The sequence below is a fragment of the Prinia subflava genome, chromosome 1 (genome assembly GCF_021018805.1).
Source record: "Prinia subflava isolate CZ2003 ecotype Zambia chromosome 1, Cam_Psub_1.2, whole genome shotgun sequence".
Classification (NCBI taxonomy): domain Eukaryota; kingdom Metazoa; phylum Chordata; class Aves; order Passeriformes; family Cisticolidae; genus Prinia; species Prinia subflava.
The window spans coordinates 150077822-150098511 of record NC_086247.1 but is presented as its reverse complement, the minus strand read 5'-3'; the positions used below and the strand labels follow the sequence as shown (position 1 = coordinate 150098511).

Sequence of the window (20690 nt, the reverse complement as noted above, 5' to 3'; positions counted from 1 at the left end):
TTCTGAGAAGTGACTGATAGTGGAGGAGATGCTGGATGAGAGAAATTCAGGGTCTGATTTTCCCCCTTCCCGTTCATACCCTCACCATGTGGGGTGTGTGCTGTGACAGCTCAGAGAGCTGCACTGATGTGGGTCGTACATTCCCAGTGCCTCACAGAGTGGATTGTGTTTGTGCTGTCCACAGCTCAGCTGGAGGGATACAAACAGGGAAAATGAAGAGTTAGAATGACTAAAACAAGGGTTTGAATGAATAAAATTAGGGTTTCATATGAGCAGTACCCTGGAAGTGGGACTCACCATCTGACTAAGCATCAGCTCATCTGGAGAGTCAGGAGTTTGCTACAGAAGCTCAAAATCAGCAACAACTCTGCACAGAGAGCTTCAGCACTGGCCAAAGGAGGGGAAAAACACAAGGGCTTTTTGGGTTGTAAATCAGATCCTACCACCTAAACCCCACTCAGATAGTTTTGTTTTGTTTGGCATCATCACTCCAAAAAGAAACAGTGGAAAAGTGCAAATAGACAAGAGCAATGTGAAATTCAGTGATTTCTGTGGATACGGTGTCATCTGGAGCATCTGCAAGGACTGTTATTTGTTGACTTCCCTTCTCTGTAAGAAAAAGCACCTTTTCAAAAGTCTCTTTACCTTTTTCAAAGGCTGGTGTCAGCAGCACATTTAGGACCATTTGATTTTCCTGGACTAAATGACCATGGCAAAAGCCCAGAAAGAAAGTGGGTAAAGGGCAGCAACAACATCATGAAGAGTCCATCAGGAAGTTGCCTGTATTTGTCCTTTGGGGATCTTTCTGGATTTCCTGTTTTATTTTAATTCTCTTGTTTCTAAGAAACAGTTCAAAATAAGAATGGGAAAAAAAAACCAAGCAACTCTTGGGTTTGGGATTGGATGTGCCTGGAGTGGAGGAAGGTTTGTACGGGAAAACTGCAGTTTTCTCCTGGAATTCCTTGGGATGAAGAGAGTTCTTGCCAGAAATTGAACTCCCCTCTTACCCCAGTATTGCTACGTGTAGTCCCCAGAGCCCTGCAGGGTGACGTTGAATTTGGACATTAAATCTCTGCTTCAGTAATTTGTGATTTTCAGTTATGATCTGTAAGAACTGGCACGTTGGGAAAACACCAAGAATGGTTTCAGTTGCAATGTTTTCATGCCTTTGCTGTCTTCTGAATTCATATTCTGGAAGAAAAAACTATTAATAATTACCTTTAAATACTCGTTATCTGTAGATGTGTTGGTTATTTATTTCTCCTCTTCTGAGTGGGTTGCTCCAGTCCTCACAGAGGTGGGATAAGTTAATTTGCCTTGTAAATAATCTGTTCTGTCAATCTTTTCTTGAACCTGTGAAATGTCCAGGCTGTTTCAAGTGCAGCACAGAGTGTTCATCTCTCTTTTATTTTGGTCTGTACCAGGAAATGCCTACAGAGAGTGCCTGGGCAATGGGACATGGGCTTCCAAGATAAACTACTCTCAGTGCGAGCCTATTCTGGATGACAAGGTCTGTATTTTTCCCTTCATTCTTCTCAATGACATTTCTCAGCATAAATGAATGCAAAACTAAACTTAAGGTTAACATGCTAATTTGGAGCATCTGAGAGAGATTCCATTTCTGTCTCTACAACAAAACCTCCCTGTGAATTGAGGCAAATCACTCTCTCCATATCCCCTGCTCACATGGTTTTTTAAAAAGGATGCTTTATCTCACTCTGTCTCTGATGATGTGTGTTTATGCAGATTTTTCCTAGCTTTGTTCAGAGCCTACAGCTGCTACAGTAAATGTTAGTAATAATAACAATAAGACCTAAAGCCTCTTTGGCACTAAAAAATAAGTTCAACCAGCTGATTCCACCCTCTATCTGCCCATTCCGAGGTCTCATCAACAGCTGACCTTTACAGATCTCAATGTCATTTCTCCTAACGCAAATATGTAAAGGGGCAGCAACAGAAAAATGCTTAAAAAGGAGACTCAGGACCCAGATGTCTTTAAGGGATAAAACCAGTCTTGCATGATGCAGGACTTAGCAGATTTAAATTAGCATATGGAGCTGAGTTCCTCCGTGAGGAATTATGCAAAGCCCTTTTCTTTCCAGATGTCTCAGAGACATCATAGACACTGTAGACATTCACCCTTGCACAGTTTAAGTCTTCATGCTCTTCATACTCTTCCTCCTGTGTTGAGTGCTGTGGTGGGACACAACCCCACAAAGCCTTTGTGTTGTCTCTGCCAGAAGTGGCTTTTCCCTGTAGGAGCCAGAATGGAGCCCAGCAGCTCAGATTGGGTTGTTTTGGGGTTCATTTAATTCATTCTGTCCTCGTAGTTGGGACAGAGAGGAGGAAGATGAGATCCCACATTTAGTACTTAGGGACTCTCTGGAGTTAAGCTGCCCCCAAAGAGCCAGGATGTGTTTAGGCTGTGGTGCAGCATCCATCCTGTAAGATCCACATGCTTGGTCAGTGTGGGTTGTCACCAGTGAATCAGAAAGCAAATAACAACACACCAGCTGCTGAGGAGGACCTGTTCTTACCCCCTGGCTAATTTAATCCCCCCTCCTTTTCCTGGAGGCTCCCAGGAATTAAGAAAAGTTGTGCCAGCACCTGACTGCCACCCAGAGGGACGAGCAAGGTGTTCTAGCACGGTGGAGAAGCTCCCATGGCAATTTGGGCCAACCTAAGTTGGCACCACCCCAGTGCAGCCCCTCTTTACAATTCATTCCCATTTAAAATGAATGAAATAAAAGCTAACTTGCTGCTGGGTCATTTTTTTTGGATGAATCAGGTCCCTAAACCATCTCAGTGCGTTGTTGCAGGAGTGCTGCAGCCAGCACAAGCTGGGGGACTGGGAGGGACAGACAGACTGACCATGTGTTAAAAGTGAGGCTGTGGAGCAGCCAGTGCTGGCTTGGAGAACAGGGAGCAGAGCTGGGCAGAGACTGGGTGTCTGTGATGTGGTTTAGGTGGTGCAGGAAACCTGAGCTGGGAGCAGTGAGCTGCTGCATTTTAACACCACTCGTTCTGTGTTTGCACAGCTCCCAACAGTGGCTGTCTGTGCACGAGCAAATACAGAGGGGCTTTATTTGAAAAGGCTGGAGAAGTGTTGTGACTAGAGCACAGGATTATTCCCTTCGCTCTGTTTTTGCTTTTAAAAACTTTGCAGCTATGGTGATAGCTTAAAACTCCTTAAATAGCATGTTTCTTAAACAGATGAAAGTGCAGATGTTCCCCCACCCTTGCTTACAGAGGCTTAAAAACTCATTTATTAGATCTTTAAAGATTTGTGACAAGCTTTGCAAATATTAATATTCGTGAATATTTTTGAAATCTCTCATAATGCTCGGTGTTACAGATGAATACTTTGTGATCTCAAAAAAAAAATAGAAAAAAGGAACAATCCCCACACAGATTTGCTCCATTTTGATTAAAGGTGAGATTCAGGCACAGAAGTGGGTCTGTTGTTATTTATTGAGTTTTGCAGATGCTGAACATCAGCCAGGGGGAATGCCCTGTGATTTGTGTTTATTTTTAATCCAAAAATACCCAACACTCTTTTTAAGCTTGACCACTCACAGGCAGAGTGCTAAAGAATCACATGGTTTTAATTTGGTGATTGATAACAGGGGATAGGAACAGGACTTTGCAACATCAATCCCATGCTTTATCACAGAGCTCTGGTAAAGTAGCAATAGAAATTTTAGGGTTTTTTCAGCTGTGGGTCAGTCTTAGGGGGCATCAGCTCAGTAACACACATTCACTGGGTTTTATTAATGCATCATTGCTCTGCTTGTGGTTAAGACCTGTGGCAGTAGCTGATAAAACTCTGCTCTGGGACTGATTCAGTGCTCTGGCTGAGCTCTAGTTCCTTAAATGTAGTTGTGTGGTGTAGTTAAAGTGTCCCAGTGAGTCAACGCATCTGGCAGGTGACTCCCCTTTGGAATACCCGTGTCCTTCATGTCCAGAGGAGGGAACAGAGCTGGGGAAGGGGCTGGAGCAGCAGGAGCAGCTGAAGGAGCTGGGAAAGGGGCTCAGCCTGAAGAAAAGGAGGCTCAGGGGGACCTTGTGGCTCTGCACAACTCCTGACAGGAGGGCACAGCCAGGGGTGTCAGGCTCTGCTCCCAGGAACAGACAGGAGGAGAGAGAATGGCCTTAAGCTGTGCCAGGGGAAGTTTAGATTAGGTATTAGTGAAAATTTCTTCACTGAAAGGGTGGTCAGAGATTGGAACTGCCCAGGGCAGTGGTGGAGTCACCATCCCTGCAAGTGTTCAAAAAACTTATGGATGAGGCACCTGGGCACAGGGTGTAGTGGTGAACAGGGTGGTGCTGAGGGAATGGTTGGAGTCAATGATCTTAGAGGTCATTTCCAACCTTAAAAATTGTGGTTCAGCAGCAGCCATGGAGGTCAGTCACCAGGACCAGCTGGGAATTCCAGGTGTCCCCAGTGCACCTCAGGGGACACAAGGGGCCTGCGTGTGCACAACTACTTCTGACCCTTGCCTTGGGTGGGTACCCAAGTGTTGGTGTCCTCATGAATTTCACTCTCTGAACAAACAGTTTGCTCCTCCTCCAGGCACAGGAGCAAGATATAGAAATAATTTTGATCCAGCTGGCTTTTTGGTGGCATGATATGTGACAAATGGAAAGATTCTCCTCAGCCTACAAGCTCCTGTGTTGAAAGGGCCTTCACTGCATCCGACACCAATCTCTGCTCTTCTTAGAAGAAAAGTGAGCGTCTCAGGCAGCAAAAGATACATCTTAGCCTCCAAAAAGAGCTATAAATCAGGAACTTTGGTGTTGTGGTCTGTGGCAGCTGTACGTGAATTTGCTTCTGCTGATGTTTTGAGGTGGCTTCAAGCTGAGCAGCTGAGTTAGCACCACGCTGTGCTCAGACTAATGTATCCTGCACAGGAGCACGGTCACATCAGCCTCAGCAGCTCCCAGCTGGCTCAGAACGGGAAAGCAGTGAGGTCAGAGTCATCTGGGATGACACTGAAACTTCCCAGTTGCTTCTGAAAGTCTTTGGAGAGGTGTCCTTAAGCTGTGCTGGTGCTGAGATCATCCTGGCACCAGGAGGAAATTGGAAGTGACTGAGTGGGGATGGCGTGTGGAGCCTCCCAGGGAGACATGAGCTGTAAATACTGGCAGGACCTGTCAGTAAGTTCTGTTAGAGGAGGCAAGATCCTTGTCAGATGGCCCAAGAGTGCTTCTATTAGGTGGTTATTGATTCAAATCACTCCTGAATTGTTTAGGGAAGGTTAAGCAGTCACATTCTAGCTGAGGCAAGGGGAGAAGTACCCTAGACAGAATGACTCTGTCATTAGCCTGAAGCCTGCCCACCATGCCTTAGATGTGCAAAGTAAGTGCAGGTAAAGACATTGTGCTGTCATTCCTCAGTTTACCTGCTAGAAGCTCCTGGGAGACACCTCTGCCCTGCCTGGGGTAATGTGATTGTCACGTCTAATGTCAGGGAATGGGATTGCAGTGGTGTGACCTGCTGTCAGGGGGTAAAACCTTCTCTAGAGTCCCCATCTCTGGATTCCCTATCTCTGGATTCCCCATCCCTGGATTCCCTATCCCTGGATTCCCCATCCCTGGATTCCCCATCCCTGGAAGTGTTCCAGGTCAGGTTGGACCAGCTCAGGGGCTTTGAGCAACCTGGTCTAGTAGCTGGCATTCCTGACCGTGGCAGGAATCATCATGAAAGTCCCTTTTGACCCAAACCATTCCAGGATTTTATGATCTTCTCTAGCTCATTTCTAATCTAGCAACCCCCCTCCTAAGCCTGAACAGAATTTAAATCTTTGTTTTAGTGAAGTGAAGCATTTTCCTGAAAGTAGGAGGGTATTGGGTAACGGGAGAAGGTTGTTGACATTTTAAATGTATCGGTGTCCAAGAGGGCGAGCCAGAAGAGAGCTGTGCAAGTATTTTACATGAGCTGAGCTTTGGGGAACAAACACATGATTTTCTGGGCACGTGCTTTGCAGCCCTGGAGGTGTTGCCTCCCATTCCAGCAGAGATGCAGATTGCATGCAGGCTGCTGGAAAGTGATCTTGCCACCCTGTCAGCTTAGTTTTCCATAAAGCACCAAGGCAGTTCTTGTTTCTCTCACATTTGAATTTGCCTTCAGGAAACCTTGTTAGCATCAGAAGCAGAAAATATGAAAGTTGTCCCTGTTTTTCCTTCAGCATCAGTGCATCCAACAGGAGCTTGATAATTTTATTTTTCCGATTAATCTTCTTCTATTTTGAACCACACCTTCTTAAAACTTGAGTGAAGTTAAAACAGTGGTCAAAAGAGCCAAAGGAGGGTGAGACTGAAAGAGCAGGAACCTCGTGCTGGGAAAACACAAGGTTTGTCATCTTCCAGGAGATTCCTCCCACTAAATGACCAATTCTGAAAAAAGTTCTTAGATGGTTTGGGTTTTGATAGTGCTGCGAGAAGCAGTGAGTTGGATTCAATGATCCTTTTGGATCCCTTGAGATGTTCTGTGATCCTCTGGCTCTGAATTAAGCAGGAGAGTCAATGAGCCCTGCAGTTTGCCAAAGCATTGTTGAATAAACAGCATTGCACAGGTAGGCACATCAGGTCAAGGGAGCTTTCCTTCCCTTCAGGTGTCCCCCTCGACTGAAGGATAAATAAAACACAGCATGGAATTTGCATTCCCTACCTTCCTTTTGTTGCTTTTTTTCTTTTCACCTCCAGGCAATTCAGAAAATGAGTCCATGGATGGGGAAGTTTCTTTTAGGGGATTTTATAATAGATGTAAAAAATACTCTGTGTGGTTGAGTTCTGTCCAGAAACAGCACATTACTCTGTGAGCTGAAGATACAGGCAGGTTTAATCACAAAAATGATTCCAAGAGAGCTCCCTGGCTCTCTGGCAGAGTGCTGGAAGATGCTTGTCTTCACAGAACAATGGAACAGATTAACTACAGCTGGTGGTTGTAGTTTCAGCCAAACATTCATTCACTGACAAATTCCTTTCACTGGAGTAAAATGTTAAGGGAAATTGTTAGGGGAAAAAATGAAAAAAAGAAACACAACCAAAATTTAAAAAAAAATGATGCCATTTGTAGGATTTTACTTTCATATTTTTATCACAAGGGAGGAAATGTAGGTGGTTGGTTTTTAAGAGCCTTGTTCTTCTGAAGGAGGGCAACATCCCAATGTGGGGAAAGATCTGCTTAACTTGAAAAGAAATTAATGGCAAAACTAATAAATAAATATATTTTTTAGAAGCATTTAGTCTTCCAGTAGCAAACCTCTTTTTAGCCAGCTTCAGTATTTATCTGAATAGTGTCTTTCTAGTTCTTCCTAGCCAGGCAGAGAGAGGAGATGCTTCTCCTTTCTCCAAAGCCAACAGCAGCCCACCAACAAAGATGACAAAGATGTTTCTGCAAGGTCAAATTTTGGTCACTAAATCCCTAAATTCACTGATTTAGATGGGAGCATTTCTATACTTATTTTTTTGTTTCCAGGATCAAGAACCCACCAACAATCTCCCCCACATCCTAGGAAATAGACACTAACAGAGAACATTTCACCACATATTTGGGTTGCTGCTAAAAACAGCAGGATCCCTGGTTTGTCAGAGCTGAAGGGACACCACTGGTTCCTGCTCTTTTAATCTGCATTGGTTCTGCCCTGGGTTGGAAGGATAAAGATCCTAGCCTGCAAGGAATGTCCCTCAGAGGAAAATCTGCCTGTTTGGGAGGGCTTGTTATTTATTCTTACTGACATTTTTGTGTGAAAACCAAACCATTTGAGTAGGAAAATGGCATAACCTGGCTCATTAAGACCATGCTGTTTCCTAAGAAAATAATGTTTTGTAACTTTTGAAACTCTGAGATGTCTTTAGTAGGTTTCTTTGCCTAAAATGACAAAGGTTTAAAATAAGAAAACCTGAGGAAATGGGAAAAAAAGGAAAAAAAAAAAAGGGAAAAGCAGAGACTTTTTTTGCAGATATTTTTAAGAAACTATGGACGTATCCTAAACTGAAATGACACCAAGCCTGTACTTGTGTTTGCCTTACACAGAGGCATCAGCCCTGGGACTGTTATGTCATTGTAAAGTTGAGAAAAGTCATGACTGTTTTCTGAAGTGATAAACTGTTCCTGAATTCCCGTGCTTGGAGACTGATGCTGATTTAATCCTGTTATCTCTTTACCTCCAGAGGAAGTATGCGCTCCATTACAAGATTGCTCTCATCATAAACTACCTGGGGCACTGTATTTCAGTAGGGGCCCTTATAGTTGCCTTTATGCTTTTCTTGTGCTTGAGGTGAGTAATGTGTTTGCATGTTTCTAACTTGCTTGGGTGACGCTTTCTGGGTTGCTGCAGCCCTCTCATGGCTCTGTCCAGGCTGTGGATGGTCCTGAAATTGGTGGTGGCTTTTATGTTCCTGAGCACAGCCGTGGTTTTGCTGAATAATGAGCTCCTCCTGAGCATAGGAGCTAAAATCTCTTTGAATTCAGGGAAGGAACTGAATATGATTTATTGATGCAGCAAAACAAATTCAGTGAGCAGTGTTCTTCATTATGGGATCTGAGTGTGTCAAGTTGCAAGTTTTGGGGGCACATTTTGTTTTCTCACAAGGCAGAACATGGTGATGTCTTGCATTCCCTGACAGCTAAAACACAGATCTAAACCAAAGGAGACAGAACAAAATCTTTCCGTTTTGCTTTGGGTTAATTTTGGTTTTTCTTTCATTAAAGGGCTTAGAAGTTTTCTTAAATAAGAAGAGGAACATCATTAGTGGAGCTTAATCCCCAGCAGTGCTCATGAAATGATGAATTCAAATCAAGGAGCCTGCATAGAAACCCCTCCCTGATCTGGTCCAGGATGCAGAAGGGAGCTTGGCAAACAGAGATGTCAGTGAAAGCAGAGTTAGGGCTACAGGGAAGAGAAAGGACAGGAGGAAAGGCAAATCAGTGGAAAACAAGGAGATGTGCATGAGTCATCATGTGTATGTCCACAGCCTGAATCACAGGAATATATTTTCATAGGATTGGCCTGGTGGGTTAATAATGTATTATTCCTTGGATTCCATGACTGGCATTTCTGTATAATTTGTGCTGTTTTGTCCAAGAGAGTTCAGCTTAAACTTAAAATCAGCTCCACTGAGTGCTGTGCAATGATAATCCTTAAGAAAAACCTTGTCCTAGTAGCAGAGGATAAACTGTGGTGGGACGACATCCTTCCCCTGCCCAGGATTACAACAGGATGATTGACAGTGCAAGAGTTACTGTTTTCCTGAACAGAGCATCCCTAAAGTCTTAGCAAAGTCTTCTGAGCATTCCTAACAAGGCCTTTAATAATAATAGTAGGAATCTTCTCACACTCCAGCATTTATAAACATCTATATCTATGCTAAACAAAAAAACCCCACCTTAAAACATTAAATGGGAACTTTTATGATGCATCAATTTAAACTTCCATTTCAAGCCCTCTACAGTGCATATAAAACGAATTCTCACAGTGCTTGGAGACCTGAATTAATTTGCACTGAATAAAGAATGCAAATTATTCATTGCAGTAACTATATTCCTTGCTTTCATGCTCAGTCTTTTATAAATCCTTGAGTAAATAACACAAAAACAATTAGGTAGGATGGCAATAAATGTATCTAACTTCAAACACGGAGGTGGCTCAGCTGAATTCTTCTAAATTGTTCTTCTGTTATTTAAACCTTAAGGTTTAAATTTTGCAGTCAGCTTCAACATTAAAAACAACAACTGAGTAGTGGCAGTCAAGTACTTCCCTGTACGTGCTGTGAATTAAGGTAGCCCATCTTTTCAAATTCACATTGTGTCATGCAAAACGTGTCCAGTGTGCAGCCAGAGCTAACCAGGATGAGATTCCTCAGGGTCTGTTGATACACATCCATTTTCCAAAGTTCTAAGGATGTTCCAGTGAATGCAACCCAAATTCATGTTTCACTGCAGGTTGTCACTACCCAGATTTTGGGTTATGGACATCTTCATCCTATTTGCCTCTATAAAGTGCCACAACAACAAATCAGTTTTGATAATCAATCTCTATTATTTGGGGCTTTTTTTCTAATGCTGTTTTATTTTGGATGGAAGAAGGTATGATGGAATTGGGTGAACGGAGATAATTTAGGTAATTTGTGGCAAAAAAAATACAATCTGATAGCTCCTCCTGATCTTGACCCGAAATAGAAATCTGACAGTTCCTTATTCCTGCCCCACTCCATCCATCTACCTCACTCCACGAGTCCCTGCTGAGGGTGAAAATAGAGGAGACATCCGGGAAGATTCAGGTTTTACATCTGCTCCCAATTTTTATGCTTCTCCACCACGATCTGCTCAGTTTTCCTTTGCTCTGTCAGTGCAGGTGGATCCCAAAGGCAGCCCTGTCTCAAGGGGGAGGTGTGAGCATTACTGCTCTTCTGGAAAAAAAACTGCTGGCAGGGCTTTGGGGCCTCACTCTGGGTGTTTTAGGAGCATGTAAAATATTTGACTGGCATGGCAAAAGGTATTGCTGTGTTGTTCAGCTGGTCAGGAGGGTGTTCTGCTTTTGGAAATGAGCTTCACCATCACTGGTGCTGCCCCAGCCCAGTGGGACTTATTCCTCCAACTTAGTCCTCAGTTGGGCTGAAGTGGGAAGGGGGAAGGAACTGGATCTCAACCCTATTTTTCTAAATTTATCCTGTCACCTTGCACCCAGCTTCATTCTTCCTCAATTCCTTAAGAGCTTCATCCTTCATTCACAACCCACCCGCCATTTAGCAGAGAAGTCCTACTGCCCTGAACACTGAGGAATCTCACACCAGTTTTAAGGGTCAGGAAGCTCAGATGTAGCAGCAGGTGATGAAATAATCTGCCATTTGTGTCCATGAGACCCTCAACACTGCTGGGAGGGGATGAGAGCTCAGCCAGGGCCTCCTTTTCTTGTCAAGACCCATTTTAGCCTGGTTTTCTCCAGTTCTGTCACATCTGAAGCTGTGCAATGACAAACAAGCCAGTAAACATTTCATATAACACCAAAATGATAAAAAAGTGAAGGAGAGGGCTTGATGGTTGCTGGCACAGTGGCTGAATGCCACCGAGTCCCTGAGGCAGCTCCTGAAGGTCCAAGTCAACATCAGTTTCTCAAGATCTAAATGTAGGTGGTCTTGAAATTGTGAGAGCCGTGCTGTCTGTACCATGCAAAACCAAACAAACTCACAAACAAAAAAGAATACACCAAGAAGGACAAACCACGAATTTGTGCACAAAGTGTTCTGTAGAGGTGGCTTGATCTCCAGTGCAGGCCCTGGAGGGATTTGCTCAGGGTCCTTCCCTTGGCATTGTTGGATGGATCTGCACTGCTGGGGTTCTCCCAGTCTGTCTGTTCTCATTAATAGTCAAGGTTTGCTCCTTCCCTCAGGTGCACACAGGCAGCTCCCACTGACTCAGCCTCATCATCCCGCTGAATCACAGTCTCACACTGCTGAAGCAGAAATTTTCCAAAGGAGGAATCCTCCTATCAGCAATACCAATCAAGCTGAAGAAAAAGAAAATAATAATAATAAAAAAGTGAAGTATTAAAATACTTCTTTCAAATCACATTTTTCCTTTGCTGTTGCTGATAATGCAGAAACCCAGATTGCTTTGTCCTGGATTTTCCCTTGTCACTGTGCTGTTAGAGCATCCTCTGAGGTAGAAAAAGAGTCCTTTGTAAAACTCCTGCCTTGTTATTAAACAATGTGCTGGCAGTGGCCAGCAGTGACCTGGGTGGATTCCATCAGAAGAAGCTTTATTTGTGCAGTGGTTATCAGAGAAGAAGTAGGGGAAGAAAGGTATTTGTTCTGGGAAGCATCCACGTCCCTGCTGAGTTCTGAATCCAATAAAAGACCGTGCTGACAGGAAGATAGGCTGGAGATTAAAAATGACATGTCCTTGCTGGATAAAGGCAGCTCTAAAAACAACCAAACCCACAAACATTGTCATAACAGCTTTTGTCACTACTATGGTGGCAATGAAAGCAAATTGAGGTTTTGAGGGAAATTCTGCCTTCCTGTTGCCCTTAAATTTAGCTCTTTCTATTTCCCCAGCAAAGCATCTGATACTGTTTTTTCTCGTAGGTCTGAGGCAGTGTCCCTGTTCTTTCTTATGATTACATACAGACTTCCTAAATCACACATATTATTTCTCCCAAAAAGACTGGAACATTTTTTTGCTAAAACAATATGGTCACTTCTTTTTTTCCTTTCCCCCCTCCAGCCATCTCCAATCTACTTTCCTTTATCCTCTCCTGTTCCAAGCTCCTTTGAACTACCCTGTTGCTCTTCAGTCTGGTGCAGGATTGGCAGGATTGCTGCTGCAGGCCTCTGTAAGAATGGAATAATTTGATTAAATGATTTGTAGAAATGTGTCAGGAGAAGTGCAGAGCATCAATACCGAGCAGGTTTCATAGAGCAAAGTGATGAGACAGCTCTCAGAACCTGTGAACTGAGGATATCTCAATTGGGGAGGAGACCTGCACAATTAGTGCTGGTTTGCATTTAATAGGTTGAGGTGTCTGATGTGGTTAGAGCAGAGCAGGCTCCACATCTAAGGCACAATCCTTTCATGTAGGGGAGCAAGAGAAAAGAGCAAGTCCAGGTCAGGACATCGCCTAGCAGAGTTCATGTCATTGCTCCATGTCCCCTCCTCATCTCCTGCCTTCCCACCCAGCACAGCTCAGTCTGTTCCATCTGCCACTTCATAGCAGAGCCTTCATTCATGACTCAGGCATGTGGCAATTTTGAACTTCACCACAAATCCTGGGGTGGGTGCAGTGGCTGTGGGTTTGAACACAGCTCTGTCCCACCCTGTGACAGTCCACAGCAGAGTCCACAGAGAAAGGCAGGAATGAAAATCATGGAGCTCTGTGAAAAAGAACAAACCCAGTGAGGGGGCCATCTTTAAATACAGAACATCTGAAGTGCCTGTGCTGCCTGCATCTCTGTGAAAAGCCTCATCCAATGAACTCAGATGAAAACCAGAAACATTTTTCCTATTGATTAACCCCAGGCCATTGCCTTTGCTTCCCACTGCCTTTACTCAGCCCCTCTTCATCTCACAAGTCTGTAGGACTTGTCCTTTACACTCTTTGTATAGAGCCTACCCCATACAAAATAAAACCTCCAAGAGCACGGCCCTCATGAGCTCCTGGAATAAAACCAGTAATTGAAAGTGTGTCCAGAGAGCTCTGTTCTTAAAATGTGAAAGGTTTCACAAGCTGCATCTGAAATCATGGTATTGTAATCTAGCACAAAGAAAGCCACTGAGGAGTGTTGTTGCTGTCTATAAATACATCACCATTGGATAAACAATGAAAACTGAAGAGCTGCTTGTGATCAAGGGCAGTGTCAGTGCAAGAAAAAATGTGTATAGGTGCTTTACAGATGGATTTGTGAGTGGATATGAAAGGATGTTTTCCAGCCCACAGAGCTGAGGGGTCCCAGAGCAGTGTGGTAGAGGAAAAAATTCAAGTTGGAGTCAAACTAGAGTATCAGGAATTTATGAAATGCTTTTGGTCAGTTCCTTTCTTGACATGAGGTTTGGAGGCCGCTTCCTATCCTGTGCTAGAAATATGTTACTGCTGGTACATTTCTGTTGCTGCCAAGATTTTGGCTCTGTGTTTTTGGAGATGGATGTGAACTTGTTTGAATTCTAATTATAGAACTGCTCTTACAAGATCTAGATCTATATTGACTGACAAGCTAAAACTTGTCTGTGTTCTACTGATGATGATGATGGGGTGGTTTTGGGAACAGTGGAGAAAACATCACAACTTTTCCAAGATTTCAGAGAAAGGAGGAAAACAAAGTTGAGTCTTTGCAGTTTATATATGAATCATGCTTAGGAGTACAATTTGATCAAAAAATAAAAAAAAACAACACCTTCTGAGTCATCTCTGGGAAGGAAAATCAGAGAGTGCATTTTCAAGATGATGTTTAGAGGTATGAACTGCAGATGCACCTGCAGCTGTTCAAGTGCTAAATGGTTCAATTTCAGTTTTCACCCATGGAATTGCACATGTAGGTTCCTCACTAACTCCAGTGTGGTTGTTCAGAACTCAGGAACCTTCTCTTCTGCCTAATCTGGAAGATAATTTAGATGCTGGAGCATGTCCAGAGAAGGGAACAGAGCTGGGAAAGGCTCTGGAGCACCAGGAGCAGCTGAAGGAGCTGGAAAGGGGCTCAGCCTGGAGAACAGGAGGCTCAGGGGGAACTTCTGGCTCTGCACAGCTCCTGACAGGAGGGGACAGCCAGGGGGATTGGGCTGTGCTCCCAGGAACAGGGACAGGAGGAGAGGGAACGGCCTCAGGCTGGGCCAGGGGAAGTTTAGGTTGGATATTAGGGAAAATGTCTTCACTGAAGGGGTGGTCAGGCATTGGAATGGGCTGCCAAGGGCAGTGACAGAGTCACTAGCCCTGTAAATGCTCAAAAAACATGTGGATGTGGCTCTTGGGGACAGGGTCTAGTGGTGCTGGGTCAATGGTTAGACTTGATGATCTTGGAGGGCTTTTCCAAGCTAAACAATTCTATGGTTCTGTGAATTCTGCTGCTTCACATTGCTCTGTCAGCTGAAACATGAGAGAGGGGAGAGGTGGACATTTCTGTCACCCCTAAATGGGCCGTGGACACCCCTGGCAGCCTCTGCCTGTTATGGGAACAGTAACTTCCCTGGGGATGTGCCCAGGCTGAGCCACTGGACACATTTCCTCATGCCCAGTGAGCACCATCAGAATGAGGAATTTAGACCAAGCACAGGAATGATTATTTGGGAGGTTTCCAGTATATCCTGAATTCCTGGCCAAATGCTCCAAAATAATTAAATATTTCACACCATGTCTTGGTGTAAATGAGGCCAAGGAGAGTGTGAACAGCAGCATCAGCAGCTCAGACTTTCCTCCTTGGTTTATCACCACAGGATCTGCAAATGTAGAAAATGTAATAAACTTTGCTAATTGTGTAATTGTATTAAAAGTTTAAAAAAAAAAGGCATAACCTTTGAATTCTCTAGGTGATCATTTAAATTAATTTAGTTTCAGATTTTTCTTTTTTTTTTTTTTTGTATAATCCCACAAGGGGACTATGAATGAGGACATGCTGTGCACTCCTAATTCCCAAACAGTAGTTGTAATCCAGTTCAACTACTCTGAGCTCTCACTGTCTGGTTTCTGAAGTCCTGTCTCTGATTTGTGCAATCCCACTGCAGTGGTCAATCTCCATGGAAAACATTCCCCCTTCCACAGTGTGAACTTATAACCTGTGTCAGAAAACCTGAGCTGCAAGCTGTTCTCTGCTCAAAAAGATACTTTGCAGCCCTGTTTCCTCTTTGTTCAAAAATTATTGGCATCTCACTACTGTTTAGCAGAGCAAATGAGAGCAGAGTCCTGAATCTTTTTCTTCAGCCACAATCACATGCTGCACTAAATGAAGTCATCTGTATTTTTATCATTCTTGTGAAAATTTGGAATTTTCTCCAGTGGATGGCTTGATGGCACAGTCAAGGCTGGAGTTGTGTTCTTGGAGTATGCAGGGGCTGGGTTTCAATGATCCCCAGTTTAAGCAGTGAGCACAGCCAGTCTGGGGCTGTTGTGTGTTGTGTTGGCTGCATCCTTCCCACCCCTGGAACACCCGTGCTGAAAAGCCTTTGTGTCTGAAGCAGGCAGGATGCCCCATGTCCTGCCATTAAAAACTGGCCTGAAGGCAGGAGAGTGAAGCTTTGGAAAAGACAAATGCACAGACGGTTCCACAATGGGTTTATTTTTAGGGTCTCTGCACATCCTAAATGCTCATGGAAGCTACTGCTTCTCCTCTTCACCTGAGCATTTCCCTCTGTCCTTGTGATAAAGCTGTCACTTCCTTCCATTCTTCCCATGCTTTTCCCCTTGCTTTTCCTGTGGGAATATTTACATTCCCCCAGGCAGCTGCCACCAAGGAGCTGATTTTCCCTGCCAGCCTCTCCAGCTGCTGTTCCCATCTGGAAGCATTAGGAGTTCAGAATAACTGCACTGATGGAGCACACAGGGGAAACCATGGGGACCTCAGGGGAAGGCTTCCATGTGGGTGAAAGCAAATAGGCCCTGACAGGCACAGAGCCTGGGAAATAACTTGCTGTGAGGTATTCTTCCCACTCTGTGCCATTTATGGGTTGTACATGTGCCTTGCCTCCCCTAGAAAAGACTAAAGAGGGGAAATAGTTTTTTAAGTCCATGATTCTCTTTCTGGCGTGTTGCAGTCATGGAAAGGGAAGGGCTCCAGCAAAGTGCACTCCTATTTCTCCTATCAGCTGTTTCCAGAGAGACTTAGAGACAGCAGTCTTAATTGAATATCATTATTAATGGAATACTACATGAATTAATAGAAGGTTTCCAAGCTTCCTTAATAAAGTGTTCATTTGCAATTTATTCTATGCAGATGATTCAACTAATTCAGCGAGCTTTCAACCATGCTGGCACATTATTATGATTGTTAATGCTAATTGTTTGTCTCATGCTTTGAATCAGAAAATAGTGTCTCTGTGCATCCCAGAGGAAAAATACCACCGTATGGATAGAGAAAAACAATAAATCAACAGAAAGCTACTCTGAATTTTACCAGGGCTATTTATAGACATCCATTTTGGAATCAGTGAGGCCACCTTTACTGAGAGTTGATGTGATTTTCTTTCTGCCTTTCCAGATCTCACGATTTTGCAAGTCAAAGGATGGGGTTTCTATTTCTCTGTCAAATCACACAATTAAGATCATTTGGTGGAAATGATTAGCAAGACATCCTCTCTCTAGCAGCAATCAGAAGCTCTTTCTGCCCACCTCTGACCCAGGCTGCAGTCAGCTGCTGGAAAACTTTGCCTTTTTTTCCTTTTGCTGCTGTTTCCCTCTGTGGAAGCCCAGCTCTGACACCCTGCACACGAGGCAGTTCAGGATGCTGGTGGTAGGAAACAGAGTCAGGGAACAACATGGTCTGTTCTCAGATCAAATAAAGGGGTTGTTTGCAATTTCTCACAGTACACCTGGTTCTTGATTTGCTAATTAGGAAGGTCAAGGAGAAGTTTCCCTAGGAAGGCCAAGGAGAAGCATGTTGGCTTTCACCTTAATTGCTTCTTCACGTCCAGCCTGCTGCAGAGCTGAGCCGAGTCCTCAGTGTGTGAGAGGGAGGCTCATCCCAGATCCCAGATAGTCTCATCTGGTTTGGCCAGCACAGCCAGAGACAGGCTCTGGGAATTCACTGGAATACACTCATCTTCCTACAGGCCCATGGAGATTCACTGAGAATTAGACAAGACCTCTAAGATCATTGACTCCAACCATTACCACAGCACTGCCAGGTCCACCGCTAAACCCTGTCCCCAAGTGCCACATCTAAATGTTTTTGAACACTTCCAGGGATGGTGACTCCACCACTGCCCAGGGCAGGCTGTTCCAGTACCTGATCACCCTTTCAGCAAAGAAGTTTTTCCCAATCTAAACCTTCCCTGGTGCAACTTGAGGCCATTTCCTCTGGTCCTGTCCCTTGTTACCTGAGGGCGGAGCCAGACCCCCTGGCTGCCCTCTCCTGTCAGGGAGTTCTAGAGAGTAGGAAGGTCCCCCCTGAGCCTCCTTTTTTGCAGACTAAACACCCCCAGTCCTCAACTGCTCCTCATCAAACTTGTGCTCCAGGTTCTTCCCCAGCTTTGCTTCCCTTCTCTGCACAAGTTCTGCTACTGTTGTCCCCAAATTCCTGCAAATATAAAACAAGGTTCTTCATAACTCAGTCTCCCATGAGAGTGTGCTGTCATTTGCTACACTCCTCTACCCAAAACCTCACATCATCAACCTTTGAAACAGGTTTGGTGTCATGTAGACCAACTCATGACAAAAAACCCACAAAATTCTCCTGGTGACACCATGCTGGGAGCCAGGTATTGATCTGCTGGCTCTTCCTTCATTCCCTCCAACTGGAAGGGCAGAGGAGAATGGCATTTGTGCTTCTTATCCCTTAACCAGTTGTCTGCATCATGAAAACATGAGGATATGAGGATATGAAGACATGAAAACATGAGGACATGAGGACATTTCTGCTCAAACCCACAGCAGAACCCCTGTACATCAGGTCCTCATGAGAAACTCCTGCCCTCTCAGGAGGAGGTGTCTGGATACCATTCATCATGGAAAGCACGGGTTCTTAAGAAATCATGAGGGACCAATTAATCCTTTCATTTACAAAGCCAAGATGCCTCCAGTGGCAGTATCTTTTCTCTCCATGTCAGAAATTGTCTGTCCTTTTCTCTTGTCAAGGAAATCCTTTTCCTTCTGCCTGCTCCTTCACTCAGGGTGACACACACCCCTTTCTTGTGCCTGTCTGACCTTGCTGAATTTCAGGGAGATATTTCCTGCCCAAAATCTGCTGTCAGGCCCAGCTAGAAGTGAAATTGCTCATGAACTGCTGGATGCAGCACCAAGCACTCCTCCCACAGCCCATGGATGAGCAGTTCCTTGCTGTCCAGACCCAGGCTTTTTCAGTTCCTTCACCTTTCAGCCTCCAAAGGATAGCAGGGGGTGCATTTGTGAGGAAATGCCTCCTCATCCAGCCCTTGGAACAGGCAGACAAGCAGAGAAGAGGAGCCCACAGAGACAAAGGTGTTCTACTGTGAATAACAGATTATGAGCTCTTCAATCCATCATGTTAGTGGAGTAATCCATGGTCTGACCCTAGTGAACATAAACCACAAAAAGAGTCCAGGGACTCCTAGGAGGAGCTGGGGCCACCAGCAAGGTCATTTAATGCATTTAAATGTGTTCTTTGAATCAGGAATATCTTCTGACTGCCAGGAGCAAGGAGGTAAGAGCAGGGAACAATTTGCAGTTCAGCTCCCCCGTTTCCAGTGTTCTTTCCCAAATTAATTTTTACCAATCTCCACAGGGACTGAGTCCCAGCCTAAATTGCGCATTGGTCTGAGTGAACATGAAGTTCTTATGTCATATGTTCTAACCTCAGTCTTTAAGTCTGTGGTGAGAGAATTGCTACAGCTTCTCTCTTTATTCCATCCATCCTCAGACCAAGGAAGAGCTGGCACAAGAGTCCAGCCGAAGCTTTGACCAGTGATTTTTGTCTGAAAAGGATTAGAGTAGGAAGGAAATAATTAATTCCTCCTCAGTGGAAGCCCGTAGCCTCAGTCTGTGGTGTCTTGAAATGTGCCAGCCTTCAGGATCTCTGGGGTGCTGATTTGTGCTGCTGTTTCTACACCATTCAGCACACATCAAGGCTTGTAAAACAAGTGGAAATGGCATAAGTGATGTAACCTGACATGAAGATGAATAGGAAACTTTCTATCACCGGATCCTTTGGGCTGGGGAACTCTGAATGTCTCTGTAAGTCACAATTCCTTCCCAGCAGTGCTGTAACTGTGTCTGAAGCAGCAGTTCAGCACCCAGTCCCCTCAGCTCCTGTTTCTCCCCTCTCCCATGTGACTCTTTCCCTCTTGAGAGGCAGCTCTCTGCTCTCTGTGCTCTCATTTTCTTCATGTTGCCACTGCCACCACCCCCAGACTGTGACATCCCCCTCCTGAGGAAAGAACAACCCCAAATTTCTTGTCATCTGGATTTTGAGGGAGTTCATTCATGCCAAGCACTGTGCCTCCAGAAAAGCTCCGTTCACCAACTTGGAACACAGCTTAATGTGTTTTAAATTCCACCTCCTGCCAGTTGCAGTGTCATAGGAATATTTCTTTCCTGTGCTGCCTGTGAGGGCAATGATTGCTGCTCCTGGAGCACAGGCTTGTTACTTTTCCACTCCACAGAGCAAAGCCAATAATTAATCAAGGAGAAAGGAACTGTGGGGCTCATTGTCATAGAAGACTGATATGAGTGTTTAAGTTTTCAAAATGGGACAGGTCATTTACGTGAATAACAGGAGCATTTACATTTAAATTAAGGCTCATAAATTTAAGCTACCTTCTATCTACAAAGAGCCAGGAAAAGACCTGTGGAGGATAAATGACTCCTGAGAGTATTCTGAGGTATTTTCCTCAGGCTTTGAGATGAATGAGTATGACAAGGTCAGCTTTGTCCTTCCAGCAATCATTAGCTGTGCTGCAGGTCTCCTGTTGTCCAGCACTTTTATTGCCCAGTTTGGGAAATGTCCTTCATTCAGTGCCCACCTCAGACTCCAGCCTGGCTGCAGAGATGAATTCTGTGCACAGGGTGAGCTCCTGAGCCCAGCAGAGCAATCTAATGTGAATAAAGCCTGGAATGAGGAGATCCTTTCCTCAGTACCCCTCCAGATCCTTTACACCGTCTAAATTACAGCAATTCCACCCACCAGCAGTGCCTGAAAATGAGAGCAGCTTTCTGAGGTGGCTGCCAAGAGATTTTCCCCCTGTTCCATTGACTGCAGCCCTGCACTGCTGTGCCCTGCAGCCTCCACACACTTTATTATCTGCAGATTCTTCCTCCCCACAAAACCTGACACAGTTATTTCTCAAGCTTTCCCTGCCCTTGGCTGTGAATTGCATCACTGCCACTGTGATTTCTGTGCTGGGGGTAGTTAGGAGGCTGAACCAAGGGCTCTGGGCTGGTTGTGAACAGTAACAAACTTTCAGTGTCCAGTTGGAACGTCTATTAAAAGAAAATTAAAGGTAACAAAAACAAACAAAACAAAACAAAAAAAATCTGTGCCTGGGGTCACATCACTGCCTGAGTTATTTGAGT

General features: G+C 44.5%; 1 protein-coding gene across 3 annotated transcripts in view; it reads left to right on the top strand.

Annotated features, from left to right (window-relative positions):
• Nucleotides 1-20690, top strand: part of CRHR2 (corticotropin releasing hormone receptor 2) — a 135909-nt gene that overhangs the window by 72203 nt on the left and 43016 nt on the right. For 2 of the 3 annotated variants that reach the window (XM_063416791.1, XM_063416800.1), the window contains 2 exons: nucleotides 1425-1510; nucleotides 8176-8282. In XM_063416791.1, the coding sequence (XP_063272861.1) occupies nucleotides 1425-1510; nucleotides 8176-8282 (193 nt within the window). The remainder of the gene's footprint in view (nucleotides 1-1424; nucleotides 1511-8175; nucleotides 8283-20690) is intronic. The other variant, XM_063416811.1, reaches the window with a different exon arrangement.